The sequence below is a fragment of the Lissotriton helveticus genome, chromosome 9 (assembly GCF_964261635.1).
Source record: "Lissotriton helveticus chromosome 9, aLisHel1.1, whole genome shotgun sequence".
NCBI lineage: Eukaryota > Metazoa > Chordata > Amphibia > Caudata > Salamandridae > Lissotriton > Lissotriton helveticus.
Window position 1 is genome coordinate 575,894,481 of NC_136070.1, and position 21,754 is coordinate 575,916,234.

General features: G+C 46.4%; 1 protein-coding gene across 18 annotated transcripts in view; it reads left to right on the top strand.

The window, feature by feature from the left end:
* The window catches only part of MARK2 (microtubule affinity regulating kinase 2), a 668,807-nt gene that overhangs the window by 77,523 nt on the left and 569,530 nt on the right, over window positions 1-21,754 (top strand). For 4 of the 18 annotated variants that reach the window (XM_078660524.1, XM_078660531.1, XM_078660529.1 and 1 more), the window contains exon 1: window positions 21,510-21,664. The exons of 12 other annotated variants lie outside the window; for them this stretch is intronic. In XM_078660524.1, coding sequence (XP_078516650.1) covers window positions 21,629-21,664 — 36 coding nt within the window. In that variant the 5' untranslated portion in view covers window positions 21,510-21,628. Of the gene's footprint in view, window positions 1-21,500; window positions 21,665-21,754 lie in introns of those variants that run through there. 2 more of the 18 variants (XM_078660535.1, XM_078660522.1) reach the window with 1 other exon arrangement.

Consider the following 21,754-nt stretch of genomic DNA (forward strand, 5'->3'; position numbering starts at 1 on the left):
GTGGTAAGCAATAGTTCCAGGGTTGGAATGCCCTTTTTAGTCTGTGCAAACCTACTAATATGCATGTTTTAAGGGTTTTCACCAATTCTTCTCTAATCATTTCCCATACTGAGAACGGTTGGAAATTTACTACTGACAGTGGCAGACATAAAACTTCTAATTAGGCCTGGCGTTAACCATGACCTTTTGTTTTGTTTTTTATTCTGTCTCTCTCCGTCTGTCTATCAGCTGGCGTCCCTGTAAGTGAAAGTATGTTGCTCTTTTAGAAGAAGGATATTGGCACACAAAGTAGTTTTGTTCAGTGCCCAGAACCGCTGAGTGGCAATGTGTGCTGAGACCAACATTTTTTTGTTTTGCTTTTGCCAATGCTAGTTAGAATGGCGAGGACGCAGCAGCTCCGACACTGTTAAGGTTTTACAAAAACCATGCCTAAACAAGTCACGTCTTGCCAAAACCAAAAGGCTGACCAACAATTTCAGACCCACTAGCTTTGCCAATGCTTGTTTGATCTTGTTTTCCATATTCATATTTAAACTGGTTACACTGATATTCCATTCTGAATATTTTTGGGAAATACTAACATGCATCAACATGTTACTGAATGATGCTGCAAAGATACGGTACCTAAAATCTTACAGTAGTTTAGCTAAATGTTTTGTTTTCTTACATGCATTTTTTTGTGAACGTTTTATTTTGAAAGCAAAGAATCATCACTCTTGCTTTCAAGCTTTTGAAAATATTTGCATATAAACAGAGAGCATTCTGGGTGCATTATACAGAGCCTCATATTATTAAACTTTTAAAATGTGTGTACACTTTTATACTGGAACCACCGTCCGTAGTGCAGGTTGAGCTTAAAACATTTACTTTCAGTGCTTACCCTAATAATACAGGCTTTGCGTTAATGAACCATATATACAAGTTTGGACAGCATTAACACACATATTACATGTAACACACGCTTTACCTTAATTGTAGGGAATGCCCTTCCCTGAGCCTCAATGTGGTACTGTAAACTGGCAGCCAAAGTGCTGCAGGGGGTTGGGCCTACTTGTCCCAAGGACAAAATGCACATTAAAACTTGTTGCCCTTGACCCCCAAACAATATGTCCCGGGCGTCGGGCTATAGGAATTCCACATCCCTGCCTTGAATGGTTTCTGCTTCCCCCCCGTTGGTGATGATCAATGGCCTTGTTTAGAGCGCGTGTTATGCCTAACCAACTGCATCGCTGATTTTGCGTCTACAAAGAACTGAGACTTCCCTTCCTGGGTAACTCGCAGCTTCGCCGGGTTAGGACCACATAAGGGATCTCCGCTTTTTGCAGGAGCCGCTTCACTGGTAGGAACTCCTAACGTGCTGCCTGGACACCCAGAGAAAATCAGGGTAGAAGGCAAGCTTGTTGCCTTGGTGCTGGATTTCGCCACGCTCACGAGCCCAGTCACAGGACTCTGTAACTATCCCTGTAGTTTATGATCTGTGCAACCCCCACCGGGGGCTTGGGTCCCAAAGAACGATGAGCCCATTCAACAATGAACACCGGAGACAACTCTGCACTAAACGGTTATTTCAGCAGGGCTTCAACATAAGTTTCCATGGTTGCCATGGGGGTGGTCTCCAGCACCCCCGCTATGTGGAAATTGTTGCGACTAGAGCGGGCCTCAAAATCCTCGTTCTTTGCGCAAATAACCGCAAGGACTTTCTCCACTTGAAGCAACTGTTTCTTCGTATCCACCTGAAATTAATGGGCTTTCTCAGCTCTGTTCTCCAATGCGGGTTTCGTATGTGTCAACTCTTTTTAACTTCATCCAGGCGGGCCGTCAGTGCATCTAATTTCCCATCCATAGTTTTAAGGCTTTTTTGTCACATCCAGAAATATAGTGCGAAGGTCTATGTCAGCTTGACCAGTTGCCTCTCCTGAGGCACTATCGTCGTCCTGCTGCGTCTCCGCTTACATCTGCCTGGTCTGCCTCTCGCTTTCAAAAGTTCAACTTCGCGTGCTTGGCATCTGTCTGTCCCATAATAAGGCTGTCTATGCACCTCCCAGATCAGAGGGGAAGAGTTGCGGCCGCGTGTCTGATAGCCTTTTGTGCGCAGGCCACAGCACCAACGTGCCTCCCGCAGCCTCCAGAATGGGGATGTTGCAGTCCCCAGCACCCCTGTGCAGCCGCCAGGAAGCAGCACGCACCGATCCCACTGTGGTGTGCAGTCCACGCCCCAGGCACTTTCCTCCACCTGGGTGAAGGCAAGACCCCCCGCAGTACAGCGCAGGGGCAGGCACCCACCCACCTACCGCGGCACGCAAGTCATCTTTGGCAGTGTAGCCACACCGATTCCTCCAGCCTTCCTCTGCAAGCTCGTAGGGGCCCCAACACCCCACCCGGTGTCACAATTATCAAGGGCGAGCGAGTAGACAACCCCCACCCCGCCCGCAGGTCTCCGTTCTCTGCCTGCATGGGAGTAGCTGCAAAATTAAGTCCCTACAAGAGTCAGGGAGCCACCACAGGGCCAGTCACCACCAGCAGATTCCGAGGAACCTCTCTCACAGTCTACAGCCGCGGTCGTCTCTCCAGGCCCCGGCCGCCGCCTGAGGGCCACACAAAGCAGGACGGCGCAGCAGTGCAGCTCCCTCTCACTGCAGCACCCCACAGGTTCGGCCGCACAGCATCTCCCTCAGGCCTAGATTAACTGCCCCCAGGCCGCACCTCAGGGAACGGGGGGAGGGCGCTCTCACCTCCCGCACAATGCCAGCAGCCTCGCCTCTCAGCACCGGATCCCGTGTGTCCCAGGTCAGCACCAGTATCTCGCTGCCCAGATTTCAGAGCACTGGTCTCAACGCAAGAATCTCCAGCCGCAGCAGTCTGTGCACTCTGGTCAGCGCCCCAGGACCCAGCGGACACTGCACCTCAGCAGGCCCCGAATCGGAGTTTTGGGGCCCCCATTCGCCAGTGCCAGTTTTATGGCCTTAATGTCCCCCGGCTGCACAGTGGATCGCCACAGCAGCACCACAGGTAATGTAGGATTCACATGTGGGCCGCCAGAGACCTCTCAATAAGCGGCCATCTTGATGCTCGGCTAGGCCACGCTCCCCAGCGACTCCATTTTAACAAAATACTGTTTTGTTTATTTTTTTATGTGATAAATCTCCTGCTGTGACAACGTCTTAGTTGATAGTATAATCTGCAGATACATGTTTCACAGATTTGTCACTTGTTCCCGGAGTGATCACCTTCAGAGCACTTAACAATTTGAGTTTTTTGCTTTGAAATAAAACAACGTGTTGACTTTTAGCAGTGATCTGTAGGTGTGCCTACCATTTTCACATTAATTGCATCACGGTAATCAATGTAAACATCAAGTTTTAATGCTACCTTTTTCACATTTTTTTTATTTGTTTTAAGCACGGAGTGTGTTTTTTTCCCCCTTGTATACTTCTCCCCTTCAGTTTTCCTCCCATCATCCTTTTGCTTGCCCCAGTCCCCCGCCCAAACCTCCGTTGTTCTCCCAGCCTCTCCTGCCAACATCCATTGTCAGCCTGCTTGACCCAAGACCCCCCTGCCCACCCTGTCTGTGTGCTGTCTAAGCCCCTATCGTCCCTCCCACCCGCATCCTTCTCTCCAGCCAACCCTTCCTCGTTGACTAAAGAGAAGCACACTGCTAACAAGCATTGGCAGATCCAATATTTCTCGCCTGTACAGGAGCTGTTGTCTTTGGCAGTGTCTTTATCCATATTGTACACCAGCTTAGCTGCTGTTCAGCATGGTTGAAAGTTAGTAGCATAGGGAGAGAGTGGTGTGGCATGTCAGAGTAGAGTCGTAGCGTGGATTGGCATAGAGTGGAATCGTGTTGAGTGGTGCAGAGGTGGAGTATGCATAGTGTGGTAGCACACTGCCATTATAGACAACATATTTTCAATTGAAATGGCCTTTACTTTTGCGCAGACATATAGTTAGACTAGTAAAACTATAGAGCGCACAAATGGTAATGTTTGGAAAGGGCTTCTCACAGTGTATTGATTTGTTTTGCTTATATTAAAGTATCGCTTCCAACACACTTGAAAATAAACAACAAAAGTGCTTAATTTGTGCTTTCCTAATTCTGATGTATATTCTGAAATATTTGCAGTTAATTTAAATATTGCTGTGTGATAGAAAAATACCCTTACCTACCCACAGTATCCTGAAAGATTGTCACATAAATCCTCTCACTTTGAAGTCAGAGAAAGAAAAGTAAATACCAAGCTCTCTCATAATACAGAGCCTGACATTTAACCTGTCTTTGAATGCATAGCAAATGTTACGAGATCAGTGCAAGATTTCCAGGCCTGTTAACAGAAAGGAGCACTTGTGGAATAATACAAGGAGAGGTAGTGTAAAAAGGCTTAACTCCTTGGGAGGGAAGAACTCACACTGGACAGCCTAAAACAAATAAAGCAAGCAAATAGAAAGCCAGAAAATATAAGTTACACACCACAAAGCCAATGGTTAGCAACTGGTGGAATGCATTCTTAGGGAAGCTTTCTGAATGTTCCTAAGATGTCTTAAGCAAACCAGACAGCTGGCTTAGACCTAAAAATAAAAAAAGTGCTATGATGCTGCCAGCACCAATGTGCTTTTTCAAAAAGACACATTAGCTAGCACTGGCCACATCGTAGCTCTTTTTGTTAATTAATTTTAAGCATTCTGTGCAGCCTGGCAACAAAACATTGCCAAATCCAGGAGCTCTCGTAGGCGAGAGTAGTTTGCTTTGCCAATGTTTGTTTAGGTCTGGTGGTAGCCATGACCTTTTGCTTTTCCTAAAATGATATATATAGTATCCTTGCCTGTAGGGGTTTTCGGCCAGCCCTCTTCACCCGTTGCTCTTAGTGTCATTTACTTTTTTCTTCTGCCTGCTACAGCATGGGGTAGTGGGTGAACACAATTCGTCTTTAGGCTAACTTCACTGTGAGCCATGGCACTCTGCCTTTTACCAAGGAGCACATCCACACACAAAGTAGCTTTCAGAAATTCCAGTGACTACTATGAGAATTTGCTTGGAGACAAAAAAAATATATTTTTCTTTTTACTTTTAGCCTCTGCTGTTTTTTTTAGATTGGGGACCTGGCAGTTTCCCAAAAGATAAAGTTTTACAAAAGAAAAAAACAAGCATTGATCAACCCAAATATGTTGGCTGCCAATGCCAGATTTTTTGGCTTTGCCAGTGCTTGTTAATTTGATGTTCATCGCCTTATACAGTACCTTTTGTATAGCTTGAGCAACTGAATACTGATCGGAAAATGCCTTCCTGGATCTGGTCATTGGTATTAATCCACTACATCCCTAAGAGGTGTTCACAAGCTGTTATGGCTATTATTTGCTCTAATTAAAGAGGAGAAAAAGTTCAAGTCAAGACAAGATAAAATGGCCACCTGAAACATTCATTCAATGACCTACTTGCTGCCAGAGTGTGAATCATTTGGAATTAAAGTTTTGCAATTTTCCTTATGACAACTTTGTTCCTAGCTGGTTCCCGTGAATACTCCCTACTATGTCCCACTGCTGCGTAATGGCACTGGAACACACAGCGATCAGTGGTGTTTGAACCCAATTCAGTGTGTGCTCTGCCAAATTTAACAGGAAGTGTTATCGAGTAAGCATGACACCCACAGTTTGCATGAAATAATAAGCATTGGTAAAGCCAAAAGATGTGGCCTTGGAAAGCCCGTGATTATTTTTAGGTTTTGCTTACAGACCATTTTCCTTAGTCTGTCATCAAAAGCCTTCTTGTGGACCATAACAAAAACTTAGTAGGCTTAGAGCCAGACCACTCCTTGCGGTTGCTTGACTTCAATGTGACTGATTTGCTTGCTTCTTAGTAGATGAAATGAGTTCCTCTTCTCCCTTGCTCTAGAGCATAGTTTATTTACCATCCTTTTAATGGCTAACTTGTATCCTTCCACTGCTCACATTCGATGTCGTTTTTTGGGTTTCGCCTGCCGAAGGCTGCGCTCCGCAGCTTTTCGGCGCAGGTGAAATCCTTTGTTGACAATAAGGACTTCGGGAACGTCCCCCGGCTCTCATTGGCTAGCTCCATAAATGGAGGCTAGCCATTGGGTGCCGGATCTGTCCGTCAAGGCCGGACCAGATTCGGGGGCGTTCCCGAGATTTTTTCCCTGGGCGGAGTTACGTTTTTTCCGTTCCCTCCCCTTTCACTGAAAGTGATTTCAGATGCGCTGTCCATTCTCGCCCCCTCCGTGTGCCTCCCCCTCGCTGTCCTGTGCACGTTTCCCGCCTCCCTCCTGCCGTCCGTGTCCCCTCCCCGTCCGTGTCCTCTTCCGCCGTCCGTGTCCTCTCCCGCCCCCCTCCCGCCGTCCGTGTCCTCTCCCGCCCCCCTCCCGCCGTCCGTGTCCTCTCCCGCCCCCTGTGTTTTTGGGTTCAGGCGAGACGCTCCGGCTCTGCTGTGAAATTATAATTTAAAATATTCAGTAATGTCACTTTTCGGTAAAATATAAGCACACCAATCTCCTAAGGCGCTTTGAAAGTATATTTTGGCTCCTGTGTACACAAGCATTGGACAGTTACAAAGGGGCTGAGCTCTAAGGCTCCGAATCGGGGATTTAGTTATAAGATAAAATATTCAAAAATAAACGTGCACCGCCCTCCTCTAGGCGCTATTAAAACCATGATGTTTGTCTCCTTTTAGAAACAAACCTTTGGCGTACATACGGGGCAGAGAACAAAAGCTGCAGTTCTTGTATATTTTATAAATTGAATAACATCAGAACATCAACAGCGCAGCTGAAAAAAAACATGATGTTGTGGTTCTTGTGTACATACGACTCGGACATACATAGGAGCCTGGAGTCCAAGGCTTCAGTGCTGGGGTCCGCTAGAATTTAAATATATCACAATATAAGCATGGAAACATCCAGAGGCGGTGTACATATATGCCCGGCTCCTGTATACACAACAAGCCTCGCTCATTCACACGGGGCGAAGGGGCGGCTCTCCGGGGCTGGGGTCGAAGTATAATGTATAAATTACAAATTATAAGCACGATCGCCTGCCAAGGCGCTATAAAAATGTTAGGACATAGACACTGGGGTCGAACTATAATTTAAATATTCCACAATAGAAGCGCACCAACGTCCTTGAGGCGCTATAAAAAATGTTCGGCTCGTGTAACACAAAACTCAGAAACGGAAACGGGAGATATGTCCAGAGCTCCGGTTCTAGAATGTAATTATAATGTAAATATTCAATAACATGAACAGCCTGCTTTGACCAGCCGCTATTAACGTTTCTTTGTGCCTTGTTATCGCAGGCTTCGGACCCACATACGGATCTGGCATCCCACGCTGCGGTGTTGGTATGAAATTATGTAGATATTCAGTAATATAGACCCACAGCAATCGCCATTAGGCGCTAGGTAAAAAAAAATAAAAAACGTAAATACGTCTAAGAATACATACTCAAAAGGCCGGGTCCGATCTCTTCCATTCTGGTATACAATTTACATTTAAATAGTTAAAATACATGTCCCGGGGCTCTTGTAAACCCTAGGGTTAGACATAAACGCAGGGTTGGGTCCTGTTATGAAATGACAGTAAATATTCAATGATTAAAGCGCACCACCCTCCGCCAGGCGCTATTAATAACGTCTTTTTAGACTCCTTTAAAAACAGTCTCAAACATACAGCTGAGGCGGGGGTCCAGCGCTCCAATCCTGGAAGTAAATGTAATTTAATTATTCAGGAATATAAACACTCCAACCCCCACGAGGCGCTACAAAAACCTGTTTCTGAGAACTTGTAAACAGAATTATGAACCATAATTACGGGCTCAGAGACCCTATTCTTCAGCATAATTAGAATTGAAGTATTCAGTAATATAAGCACACACATAGCCATAAGGCGCTTTTAAGACATGTTCTCCGGGCTCTTGCAAACACAATCCTCAGATGTGCACACGTTCTAGTGTGAAACTATAATGTAAAAAATCATCCACATAAGCACACCGATCTTTCTAAAGCGCTATGTTTTCTGCACTCTTGTAGTCACAAGCACACGAGCCTAGAAGTCCTACGTCCGATTCTGATATAAAATTATGATTTAAATATTCAGTAATCGAGGCACACAGATCTTTGTAAAGCGCTATAAGACCATGTTTTCAGGGCTCTTGCAAACACAACCATTAGATACACGGGCTCAGGGGTCCTCCTCCGGTTCTGAAATAATTATATTTTAAATATTCAGTAATATAAGCACACCGATCTCCGTAAAGCGCTATAAAGCCACGTTTTCTGGGCTCTTGTAGACACAAGCATTAGACGGGGACACGGGCTCAGGGGTCCAACACTCCGGTTCTGAAATGAAATTATATTTTAAATATTCAGTAATATAAGCACACCGATCCCCGTCAAGCGCTGTAAAGCCACGTTTTCTAGGCTCTTGTAAATACACGCATTAGAAGGATACAAGGGCTCAGGGGTCCAACACTACGGTTCTGAAATGAAATTATATTTTAAATATCCAGTAATATAAGCACACCGATCTCCGTAAAGCGCTGTAAAGCCACGTTTTCTAGGCTCCTGTAGACGGGGACACGGGCTCAGGGATCCAACACTCTGGATCTGGGATGAAATTATATTTTAAATATTCAGTAATATAAGCACACCGATCTCCGTAAAGCGCTATAAAACCATGTTTTCTAGGCTCTTGTAAATACAAGCATTAGACGGATACACGGGCTCAGGGGTCCAACACTACGGTTCTGAAATGAAATTATATTTTACATATCCAGTAATATAACCACACCGATCTCCGAAAAGCGCTATAAAGCCACGTTTTCTAGGCTCTTGTAAATACAAGCATTAGACGGATACACGGGCTCAGGAGTCCAACACTCCGGTTCTGAAATGAAATTATATTTTAAATATCCAGTAATATAAAGCACACCGATCCCCGTCAAGCGCTGTAAAGCCACGTTTTCTAGGCTCTTGTAGACTCAAGCATCGGACGGATACACGGGCTCAGGCCAGGGGTCCAACACTTCGCGTCTGAAATGAAATTATATTGTATATATTCAGTAATATATGCACACCACTCCCTGTCAAGCGCTATAAAGCCACGTTTTCTTCTAGGCTCTTGTAAATACAAGCGCCGCGTCATCAGGCGCCAGGAGGCGCTGAAATAGCGTGTTACCCCGGTCGAGTGGGGGAAACCTACCAGGATTGTGCCGGTCCTTGCAGCCAGTTGTTGGAGACCTGAAAGGAACTTCGGAGACCTTTGCCCTTTGCTGCTCACCCTCCCGCCTCCCGCAGCCGACTCATTCGCCACCCTCGAGTCAGGTTGCCGAGCGGAGCGCGGTGTGAGGGGGGACACTGAACTACCATCCCCAGCATCCCGAGCGGCGCACGCCGCGTCATCAGGCGCCAGGAGGCGCTGAAATAGCGCGTTACCCCGGTCGAGTGGGGGAAACCTACCAGGATTGTGCCGGTCCTTGCAGCCAGTTGTTGGAGACCTGAAAGGAACTTCGGAGACCTTTGCCCTTTGCTGCTCACCCTCCCGCCTCCCGCAGCCGACTCATTCGCCACCCTCGAGTCAGGTTGCCGAGCGGAGCGCGGTGTGAGGGGGGACACTGAACTACCATCCCCAGCATCCCGAGTGGCGCACGCCGCGTCATCAGGCGCCAGGAGGCGCTGAAATAGCGCGTTACCCCGGTCGAGTGGGGGAAACCTACCAGGATTGTGCCGGTCCTTGCAGCCAGTTGTTGGAGACCTGAAAGGAACTTCGGAGACCTTTGCCCTTTGCTGCTCACCCTCCCGCCTCCCGCAGCCGACTCATTCGCCACCCTCGAGTCAGGTTGCCGAGCGGAGCGCGGTGTGAGGGGAGACACTGAACTACCATCCCCAGCATCCCGAGCGGCGCACGCCGCGTCATCAGGCGCCAGGAGGCGCTGAAATAGCGCGTTACCCCGGTCGAGTGGGGGAAACCTACCAGGATTGTGCCGGTCCTTGCAGCCAGTTGTTGGAGACCTGAAAGGAACTTCGGAGACCTTTGCCCTTTGCTGCTCACCCTCCCGCCTCCCGCAGCCGACTCATTCGCCACCCTCGAGTCAGGTTGCCGAGCGGAGCGCGGTGTGAGGGGAGACACTGAACTACCATCCCCAGCATCCCGAGCGGCGCACGCCGCGTCATCAGGCGCCAGGAGGCGCTGAAATAGCGCGTTACCCCCGTCTCGCGGGACGCGAGCGGGACGCCCGGACGAAGCCCGGACAAAGGGCGGGCCGTCTGAGGCCGTCCGAGGTTGGACAAGGTTGGGTTGGGTCTGGTCTCTTGGTTTGTTGTGTTGTAAACGTAGCTTCTATTTATTTCACACTCTGGCGATTCTTTCACGTGTTTACTTTTGTAGATGTGTGCACATAGAAATATGCCGCCGAAAAAGTTAGTTACTCCTAGTAACTCTATTGAGAACTATCTTGTACACGTTGTTGAAAGAATCAATAGTGACAGAAGAACTTCCCTGGGAATAGATTTATCCACCCAATCCCCCCTTATTGATACTGATTCAGATGATCCCTTTGGGCTTCAGATTAATAGTTGCTCTAATGGCGAAATACTCGATTCTGTTCCAGATACTATTATTATTCAGCCCAGCGGTACTGTTGCTGGAATTGAAGACCTTAGCATTAATGGAGCTCTGATAGAGATAACAACTAGTAGCGAGCCCTTAATCTCCCCTCCAGCTCCCACTTTAGTTCTGGGGAAACGGGAGTGTTTAAGGTCAGCCAAGAACAGAGTAGCAAATCCCCCGAGGAAACACTCAGAGGAAGAGGAGTTTGACTTGACCAATGAGGCTTCTGTTACACTTTCTAATGCCCAATTTAACAAACTACTGGCTTTGATTGATAATAAAATCAAAGGTGTGGTTAAACCTCTGGTCAGTAAAATAGATAAGTTATCATCTGAGGTTAGCCGACTAGAAGGTCTATTAGAAAAGACCGTGGGTGAGATAGGTAAAATCCCAGAAAATGTTTCTACCAGGATTGAGGCTACCCTGAGCAAACCAGTCACTATAGATAGCAGTGGATTAATTCCTACCTCTGTTTCAAACCCTCAAATGGCACCCAAGAGTATTTTCGCTGGTGATGCTTCTAATGCCTTTACCCCAGTTCCTGTTGTTGATGACCCAATCACTGAAAAAGGGACTTTCGAGCTTGTAGTAGAAGCTTCCCCACTGGTACTTGTTCTTGCCAATGTTCCTCCCTTGGCCCAAGATGAGCGGGAAACAACATCTTCCTTAATAAATAAATCTCTCTCATGGTTGACCAATAACATGGTTATTTCTCCATGGGGTAAGCAGCAACTCTCAGAAGAGCTCGTTAAAGCGAGAAGGGTACAGTGGATTGGGGACAGGGCGAAAAAGTTTAAGGGGGAGTGTGTTGTTCTACACTTTTCCGACCCAGGGGTTTTGCCTAACATCTTGCCCAACATTTTTCCACCACAACGGAGATCAACCTCAATTGTTCCATTGACTCTGGACTTCTTTTACCCAAGAAAGGGAAGCGGTCCAAATTCAAGTATTTTGCGAACTAAATAGAACATTGTGACAAAGAGGGGGAGGAAGGATGTTGCTTCAGTGGACTGGGGCTTGGGGTTGGAAAACCGCTTCTCTGTATTATCTAACTTGAATGCTTGCGACTGACAACCACCTATTTGTAAATCCATGTCTTTGTCTCTTTCTGATGGAAGAATCATTAATAGGGTCAGCAATTCAACTAAAGATTGTATTCAGGGGTATCCCGTTGTTGATTCAGTAGGCCCACCCAATGAAAATATTATTAATCAGGACACTGGTGGTAGGATGACACATGAGATTATCACAAACCCCTGTTCTCTTATGATATCTAACTCAGGGAAGCTCTTGTCCTGGAACGTGGCTGGACTATGTTCCAGGATGGATTGTGCAGACTGGTTTGGATTTATCAACAATTATGATCTATGTATCTTTCAAGAGACTTGGGCGTGTGACCCTATCTTCGCCTTGGGGTATATAAATTTTCATGTTCCTGCTACTAAGGGCCCTAAAGGGCGGCCGATGGGGAGTCTCACTATATGGATCAGGCAGTCTTTAAAAACTATTGTAAAATGTGTGGAGCTTGACCAAAAAGGCATTCAGCTTATCAGATTGACTAGTGACCTATCCATCTCCATAGATATTTATAATATCTATGCTAAAGGTGGTAGCAAAGGTAAATCAGAGGTCCTTTTGAGTCTTTTTAATCTTCTTGAGACTCACTCTGCAGGGAAAAACATTCTAATTGCAGGCGATTTAAATCGCACATTCGAACCTCTCATCACTGGTGACTCTCCTCTTGGAGTAGAGGAAGATAAGCTCTGGGACATCCTCACATTAGAATCTCCACCGATAACTCGCTGGACGGCTGACATACTAGGCTTAAACGCAATGTGTCTGTAGCATGGGCTACGAGCCCTGAATGGTCGAACTAAATCAGATCGTGTTCCTGCCATGACTTTTAATAACGGGCGAAATAAAAGTCGCATTGACTATGTCATTTGTAGCATGTCTATATGGTCATCTCTCAATGACATGGTAGTAATAGCTAGGCCAGAAAGCGACCACGACCCTTTATGTGTTTCACACAAATGGTGGACATCTAATGAAATTGCTTCAACCCCTTGTGATCAACTTGTGCTCCCGACGATTCTTCCATCCAATAATATGCGTAGGTTAAGGTGGGCAGGTGTCAAGACAGATCAGCAGATCCTTGAAAAAATAGGAGCAGCGACAGACAAGGCCATTATGGCACTGGAGAGCATAGTTGGGTGTTCACAGGGCCATGAAGATATCACTAAAGCACACATGACTCTCTTTAATGAAGTCAAAGGTTTCTTCTTAAAACCTGTAAATAACAAGAGGGTCTGCCCATACAAATCAGCAAAGTGGTATAACCAATATTGTAGGGCGGTAAGATTTAATCTAGGAGCTGCGATCAAAAGTAACAACTTGGATGGGATTCGATCTGCCAGGAAGCACTATAAAAATTGCATTGATAGGGCTAAAAGAGAATGGGATGAAGATCACTGGCAGAAGTTGAAATGTGCAAGTGACCGTAAACATTCTAGACTATTTTGGCATATTGTCAAATGGGGTCACGATAGGTCTCCAGAAGCTCCCAATAACAACGTCTCCCATGATGCATGGGTTAAATTTTTCAGCGAGCAGTACTCCTCCAGGGACCAATTTGTCAACAGCTTAAGCCCAACTTACCTGTTTGCAGATGATGACATCTTTGTGCAGAGTGAAGTCCTGTCTGCCCTGAAATCTGTTCACAGTGGCCGAGCCCCGGGTATTGACGGAGTCCCTGCGGATGTCTTTTTAAATGACACCGCTAGGTGGAGTAAATACATCTGCCTTTTACTAAATCATATTGCTAGGGGCGCTGAAATCCTGGTATCATGGCGTGGTGCTGTTATTATCCCAGTATATAAAAAGGGAGACCGTGCCCAACCTTGCAATTACCGCCCAATCAGCTTAATCGACACGGTTCAAAAGGTTGTTGGGCGTGTAATTATTAACAACTTGCTAGACTGGGCAGAGGAGCAGAATGTTTTATCTCCTTTTCAGGCTGGGTTTCGCAGAGCAACCAGCACTGTGGACCAGGTCTTCCGTTTTCAACTGATACAATGGAGGACCGTGGTCTTGGGGGGGATGCAGTCTGTACGCAGCGTTTGTTGACCTACGGGCTGCATTCGACCTGGTGCCGAGGGCAAAATTGTGGGAGGTGCTGGCAGCTCTGGGGGTCCCAATGACTATTCTAACCTTGATCATGAGACTCCATGAGGGCACTTACGCTAAAATTCAATGGGGTGGCTACGGCAACGATACCATTGATTTTCCAGTCGAGCGAGGAGTTCGCCAGGGCTGTTCAATGGCACCAACACTCTTTACACTTTTTATTAATGGAATTGTTTCCCGCATGCAATCCCAGCCTGTGGATGCTCCCTCTCTTGCAGGTGCAAATGTTCCTATTTTAATGTTTGCAGACGACACCTTAATTTTATCGAAATCCCCTAGCGGTCTGCAAAAGGCACTTGTAATTTTTGATAAATTTTGTAGTGACCACGGCTTGGAGGTAAACGCAGCTAAAACAAAACTCATGGTTTTTAATCCTTGCAGAAATTTTAAATCTAAAATATCCATGAGTGGGCGTCGCCTCGAAGTAGTAAATTCTTTTACTTACCTGGGGATTCACATTTCAAACGACAATAGATGGAACCAACATTTAAACATTGCAGTACTAAGACACAAACAACTGGCTGGTACCATCATCAAGGAGCATTGTAAATCTTTGACCAAACCAATCAAACCTCCTTTGATCATATATGAGGCAAAGGCCATAGGGTCAGCATTGTATGGGGCAGAGATGTGGGGGCAAGAAAACCTTCAGGAGTTACAGACATCAGAAAATAACTTCCTTCGGAAATTAACAGGCACCCCACAGAGCAGCCCCCTTTTGCCTCTTAGATATGACCTTGGCAGGAAAGAAATATCGGCAATGTGCAAACTTCGTCCGATATTATATTGGCGTAGAATCTGGACCACCCCTGAGTTGTCACAATATGCAGCAGGGTTTGCTGATGTCATCAAAGCAGACCGATTTCATAAAATCAGATGGTTTAGATCATTAAAATCAGCATTATGTGAACTAGGGTTAATTGAATTGTGGTCCGACCCAACTGGGTCGTCCTTTCCATCCAAGCTATTTATAAAAAATCTTTTCTGGGAACAGGTTGAAAACAGGAGTCTCCTTAGTAACAACCATGGGTCTATGACGGCTACTTTTCTTGAAGCTAAGCTTTTTCCCATGTATGAAATATATTGGGATTTAATAACGAAACCCATGGATAGGAAACTGTTTTTTCAAATGAGGGCTGGCTCTCTACCTCTGCGTAACTTAACAGCAAAATGGAGAGATGGTGGTCCAGCTATATGCCCAGTTTGTGGGGAAGGAAAGGAAACGTTGGGTCACTTTTTGTTTTCCTGTTATGCATATTCCGTTCCCAGACGTGTTTGGTTGGCTCCCATGTGTAGAAACCTGGGTACTAAAAGTAGCATGGTAGCTCTACGTACAGTAAAATCTACCTCCTTAAACTGGATTACAATAGCGACTGCAAAGTATCTGGGGTGGGCGTGGGTAATTAGGCAGAGATTGCTAGTAGGGTAACTACTCTCTGCTTAGTTGAACAGAGATTGCTAGATTATCTATTCTCTGTTCCCCACGCGAGGTGTCTTACCTGGTTTTATTCTGTTTTTTATTATATGAACTTTGCACTTTGGATCGTATATACTGGATGAAATGTAATTTTAATTGTCTTTTTAATATGTATTGTGCTTAAGTCATATTCGATCTTGTAATTTAATTGTACTTTTATTATGTGTTTGTTTGTCTGCTTTTATGAGTAATACTAGAATAAAGCACTTTTGAATTGAATTGTAAATACAAGCATCGGACGGATACACGAGCCCAGGGGTCCAACACTACGGTTCTGAAATGAAATTATATTGTAAATATTCAGTAATATATGCACACCAATCCCCGTCAAGCGCTATAAAGCCACGTTTTCTTCTAGGCTCTGTAAATACAAGCATCGGACGGATACACGGGCCCAGGGGTCCAAGGCTCCGGGTCTGGGATGAAATCGGAGGCCGGGAGGGTGCGGGGATGGAAGGATGCGCGGCTGGAGGAAGACCGACAGGCTGATGAGTGAATGGATGAATGATTGATGTGGTGTGTTAAATCAAGAGCATTAAGGTGTGGTCATTAGTGTAAGGTGTGTGAGCTCATGCCAGAGTCTGACGACAGAACAGACAGCCCAAAGGAGATTCGATATTATTGAGTTGTAGGTGACTAGTTTCAAAGAAGGAGAGGTTGGGGTCCATCCAATGAGCTGCAGCCAATATGCGGTAATACAACAAAGGCAGACCAGGGATTCATCTATTGTTAAGTATGATTGTTTTTGTTAGTGTTTTGACGGCTGGCTGAACGTTAGTAATTCTTTCTATTGTGTTTTTAAGGTGCTTTTCATGCCTTATGTCTAGTTTCGTGTTAAGGCCCGGGATTTAAAACAGATTGGCAAACTACTGTAATTAATGTATTGGTGATTAAATATTTCAATTAGAAGAGTTTTAAAAGTCAACACCAGTACTTTTGTGCAAATGCGCAAGCACAAAGTGCGGTGAGCCGTTGTGTGATGTTATTTAGCATGCCATTACAAAGCATGCCTTTTTGGGTTTCGCCTGCCGAAGGCTGCGCTCTGCGCAGCTTTTCGGCGCAGGTGAAATCCTTTGTTGACAATAAGGACTTCGGGAACGTCCCCCGGCTCTCATTGGCTAGCTCCATAAATGGAGGCTAGCCATTGGGTGCCGGATCTGTCCGTCAAGGCCGGACCAGATTCGGGGGCGTTCCCGAGATTTTTTCCCTGGGCGGAGTTACGTTTTTTCCCGTTCCCTTCCCTTTCACTGAAAGTGATTTCAGATGCGCTGTCCATTCTCGCCCCCTCCGTGTGCCTCCCCCTCGCTGTCCTGTGCACGTTTCCCGCCTCCCTCCCGCCGTCCGTGTCCCCTCCCCGTCCGTGTCCTCTTCCGCCGTCCGTGTCCTCTCCCGCCCCCCTCCCGCCGTCCGTGTCCTCTCCCGCCCCCCTCCCGCCGTCCGTGTCCTCTCCCGCCCCCCTCCCGCCGTCCGTGTCCTCTCCCGCCCCCCTCCCGCCGTCCGTGTCCTCTCCCGCCCCCTGTGTCCTCGTAGGTGCTTGTTGTTCGCTTTTTGACGACTTGGGCTTGTTTTGGACTGCTACAACACAACTGAGCAGATAGAGGGAGAAATTTAGATCTGTGACATCAACGTGAGTGAGGAAGGTGTGTGCCATGGACACCAACATAGACGCAGGTCAGTGTCTTTATATTTCAGAATGAATTTCCGCATACACCACTGATTTAAACTGCAGCACCAATGACACAATGGAAAGCAACCCCAAACCTTTACTTTTGTTTTAGATTTATTTCGCATCGTCTAACTAAAATCACAGGGCAATGTGCAGTCAAAGAAACGCACGTGTAAACTCCCCGTGGCAAGCCGCGTGTAAACAAGAACGGCAAATTCCAGTTTTATTTAAAAAACGAAAGTAACATGGAAATAAAATATTTACAGCGAAGTTCACGTGAGATTTGTGTATAAAATCCGGAGAACCCAGTGCCGTTCCCGTGCGATGGCTCAGCTCTTTCTAAATATACCAGTGTAGGGGAAGGAGGGCCGGCTGCAGGCAGAGGGATTCACAGCCAGAGTCGAGGCTGTTTCTCTTACCAGCTACAGCCGCCTGGCAGTCCGGCTCTCTCCGAGGCTAAGGGGGACGTTTTCCTCTCATCTTTCCGCATTACGCAGACTCGCGGTGGACAAAAATCCGCGCTTGTTCGACCGAAGTCGGCGGAGACAACAGACAGCCTTTCAGAGGAGAACCATCAAAATAACGAACAGAAACCCCGCCTGCTGCTGTTCTCCACCTGGCAAACATGGCCGCCCCTGCAGCAGCCGCCACAGCGCAGGACGAGCTGGGTGAGTGCGAGCCCTTCCCGGCTCCTGTCCACGGAGCCGCTGACAGTGTGCGATCTGATCTGGCTAAAGCCCGTGTTTTGTAGATTGGATTTATTTTTATGAAGGTGCCCGATCTGTGTGACAATAACCCCTCCCATATCCAGCTCAGGGCTCTGTTCTGTGTGTGCAGCGCACTTGTTACTCTGAAGCTTTTTAGTCGTAACGGTTGCGTGTTTCCTCCGCTGTCCAGGTTGTGCTGTTGCGGGTGGGTGTTATTGGGGGCGCCCTTGGGCCTGGAGGTGTGCGGAGGCCCCAGGCCTAGGCATGGGCAGCGGCTTTGCACTGTCATGTTACGACACTGAAAGCTCGCTTCTCCTTCCGTGTCTCACTCCGGCTGATTTTATCACTCGACAGCAAACGCACCTCTGAATCCTTGCAACGTCTCGCGCCGCTGTCTTGCCTCTGATTCGCGATGCCAACGTTTGAGGACATACGTTACTTTTTTGTGTTGCGTTAATGATGTAGGGAGCGGGTAATGACGATGTGAAGTTATAAGCTGTTGAGTGAAGCGTTGGCCTGTGTAGTCTAATATTGAGAGACGAGTCCGTAATTGAACTAAAGTAGTAGTCCTTGAGCTAGGAGGCGCATTTCTATGGTGTTATTTAATTTGCACTGTCTCAACCAATGAGATGATGAGGTTGGTGGATGGGCACATGTGAAACGCGTCCGCTGGCTCTTGCCTGAGTCCAGACTGTCCTTCTGAGACACCCCGAAAGGTTCAGGGCGTACAAGTTTATTTTTAAAATGATTAAGAACAGATCTAATTTTAGATAATGATTACTGCCTCATCGGTTCCAACTTATGATCCTGTGCAAAGTCAGTGCGCCACTGGTGCTTTGTCGTGTTACTGCATATGAACGCGCCTTGAAGCTGTCTCACAGGTGACACCTGGTATTTGTAAAAACCCTATTCAAAGGCTATACAAATAGAACGTGATCTCCATGTAGCAATAGAGCATTGAACTGGGTGCAGTTGTGTTACGGCATACAGATGCACTGAGCTACTGTCACAAAGCTGGTGCCTGGGATATATAAAGTTGCGGTCTATGTTTATAAAATGATTGCAGCGAATGCATAGGGCACACCCCTGTGTCTTATGAACTTAATACATTGCTCCTCGCAGCTCAGTTTATGTAACAGGGTCCAGTTTTTAATTCTATCTGTGTATGTGTGTGGCTCTGGATATATATGTGTAGCTCAAAGTGTGTATGTGTGTGTGGCTCTGGGATGGTGTGTGTTTGGCTCTGGGGGGAGGTGTTTGTAGCTCTGGGAGGAGTGTGTGGCTCTGGGGGGGGTGTGGCTCTAAGTGTGCATGTGTGACTAGGGAGTGCAGAGTGACTAGGGAGTGCAGAGTGACTAGGGAGTGCAGAGTGACTAGGGAGTGCAGAGTGACTAGGGAGTGCAGAGTGACTAGGGAGTGCAGAGTGACTAGGGAGTGCAGAGTGACTAGGGAGTGCAGAGTGACTAGGGAGTGCAGAGTGACTAGGGAGTGCAGAGTGACTAGGGAGTGCAGAGTGACTAGGGAGTGCAGAGTGACTAGGGAGTGCAGAGTGACTAGGGAGTGACTAAGGAGTGCTAGGAAAAGACTAGAGAGTGCTAGGGAGTGCACAATGCTAAGAGGTGCGGAGTGACTAGGGAAGGTAGGGAGTGCTAGGGAGTGCACAGTGCTAGGGAGTGTAGAGTAACTAGGGAGTGCTATGGAGTTCTAGAGACTGCAGAGATTAAGCTAATAACAATGTAAGTGACAATGCCATTTATTTATCTGTTTTCAAAACCAACACATAAATAAAAATGTTGTCATTAACAATGCCAATAGCTCAAACGTTTCCAAAGGCGAAACCATTGCATTGAAAATGCTTGTTTCTCTCTGTTTACGCACTCTGAGAGTGTATGGTGTTGTAGCTCATTCCCTCATGAACTGCTTCCCCCCCAGATGTCCTCCCCCTGCACTTTGCTTGCCACTCCCTTACCCTCAACTTTTTTTCATGCTTCTCCAAGTCATGCTCCTTTGTGCTCTCCTATACGAGCGTGTTTTTTTAAAAATATTATTTTTGGGGAGAGAGCCATTTGCTGCTAGGTCGCTCCCTTTTCAAAAAACGCTTAAACGCTTTTGCCTAAGTATTTTGTTTTATTTACCGCTCCAGGTGGTTTGCCATCCTGGAACAAGAAATAAAAAAACCAAAAATGTCTCCTGAGTCCTTCTATAGACTAGTATATGCGTAAAGGCGAGGTCACCAGCAGCGTCGTGTGTATGTGCGAGCCGAAGTCATAGCCCCTTTTAGCTTTACTTTTTTTCCTGTTGATGCTACAGAGAACAGGCAACATCAGTGGCTAAGCCTATAGGCCAGAAAGACAAGAATTAACGGCTTTCAACGGCTGGTTTTATTTATGTATTTTTTCGAACAAATGCAATAGGAATTCAAAGTAATTAAAATAAGTGAAAGTGCTGCCAATTTGGAGTGCTCATGTTTGCAGAAAAAAGTTTGAGAAATGGCCCATCACAAAAATACTTTAAAAAAATGAAAACAGAAGTGAAAGCAGACCTTGGTAGAACAACCCTTGTACTTACGGCAGACTACTTTTAGAAGGAAGTCCACATCCATTTGCTAATGGCTGAAAAGGTCTGACTCATTGTCCCAAGCTGTAACGTGCACGCGTGCGTGTGTGTGTGTGTATATATATATATATATATATATATATATATATATATTAGTTGGGGCTGTAGGAGGATTTTTTCAAACTACCGATTGCGGGTAATTTACTGTGGAATGGTAAACGATGTAGCATTTTGAGCATTAACCACTGTTTAGTGTAGTTGATGGTGTTTGTCTCAGAGAGAATATTTGTAAGATACAAGTTTCTAAAGCACATTATTTAATTTTGCAATGGATTCTTAGAAAAGTGAAATACAAACGCCAAACGTTTTGTTTTGCTACCTGTCAAAAATGTTGCACGCTAGGCTTTCTAAGGAAAGCGCCTAAGGTTTGACTATTCACCTTCGTTTTTCCTGAAATATGAAGTATAACGTGTAGGTAAGTTCATGACATTCAGTCAGCTCACAGTAGTGATTGGTTCCTAAGACCACAGGCTGGACTTGCCACATGTATTGACCATGTAGTTTAGGTTTCATAACTGTCGTGGAGTACATTACTTTATTTGCTAAAGATAGCTTTAAGGCGAGGGCCCTCAAAAGCTGAAAGTGGACCTGTAACACTCTGGACACCTGAGGGGGACGGCTTGTACGTTTCTGAATAATCATAGAAAATGGATTACAACATGAAACTCCAGAGGTTCTTGTGATGGGCTAACGGATGTCGTTCAGAAGTGAGATAATAAGGATTACATTTGAAAAATGTAAATACCGAGTCAACGGTAAGACCATAGATTACCTTGTGTTTTATTTTGTCATCTGCCAAGGTTTCTTTAAAGAGCAGTTTTGTTTCTATGTTTTCTCTGTATCCTAGGTATCTGAAGTGTTTGAGGGCAGGGTACTGGCTATCTTGAAGTTGAGTGGCCTTGTTTGCTTTTGGCAGTTGGCTAGCAAAGTTGTCTTGCATGAAGAGAGGTTGATCTGGAGTAAAGGAGCTCGCAGTGTCTCACGGGAAAGGGTTGGGCAGGTTTCTGTAGTTGTGCTACTTCCCCGACCTTCTGCAACCACGTTTTTCGCAGTCAGCCGGAGTGCTCTTGTGAAGCCTGTCGGGTGTTTTTTTTTTTTTAAATCTAATTGTATTGTTTGTTGTGCAGTTTCGGCTCCTGTCTAGGCTGTGCGTTTTTCTACCTACGTGCCTATAACCACAGGAAGCCTTGAAACACGAGCCCTCCCTCCCTCTCTTCCCACCTCCCTGTCACAGGGAGGGGCGGGCCCGCCTTCTGACCCGGAGAAAGGGAAGTAACTTTGTTCGGTGAGCGCTCGGTGTGTGGGGAACCAGCCCGGACAGCAGCCATGTGAAGGGAGGCGGGCGACCCCCTTCGAGCAGCTCCCGATGACGGCGGCCTTGTGGAAACGCATTAAATCTCTGGTGAGTGAGTGGCCCGGGCCGCGGCCGTGTTTTGGAGAGGCCGGGACACCGTCAGGGGCGGGTCCACCTGGACCCGGACCTGCTTTTCCG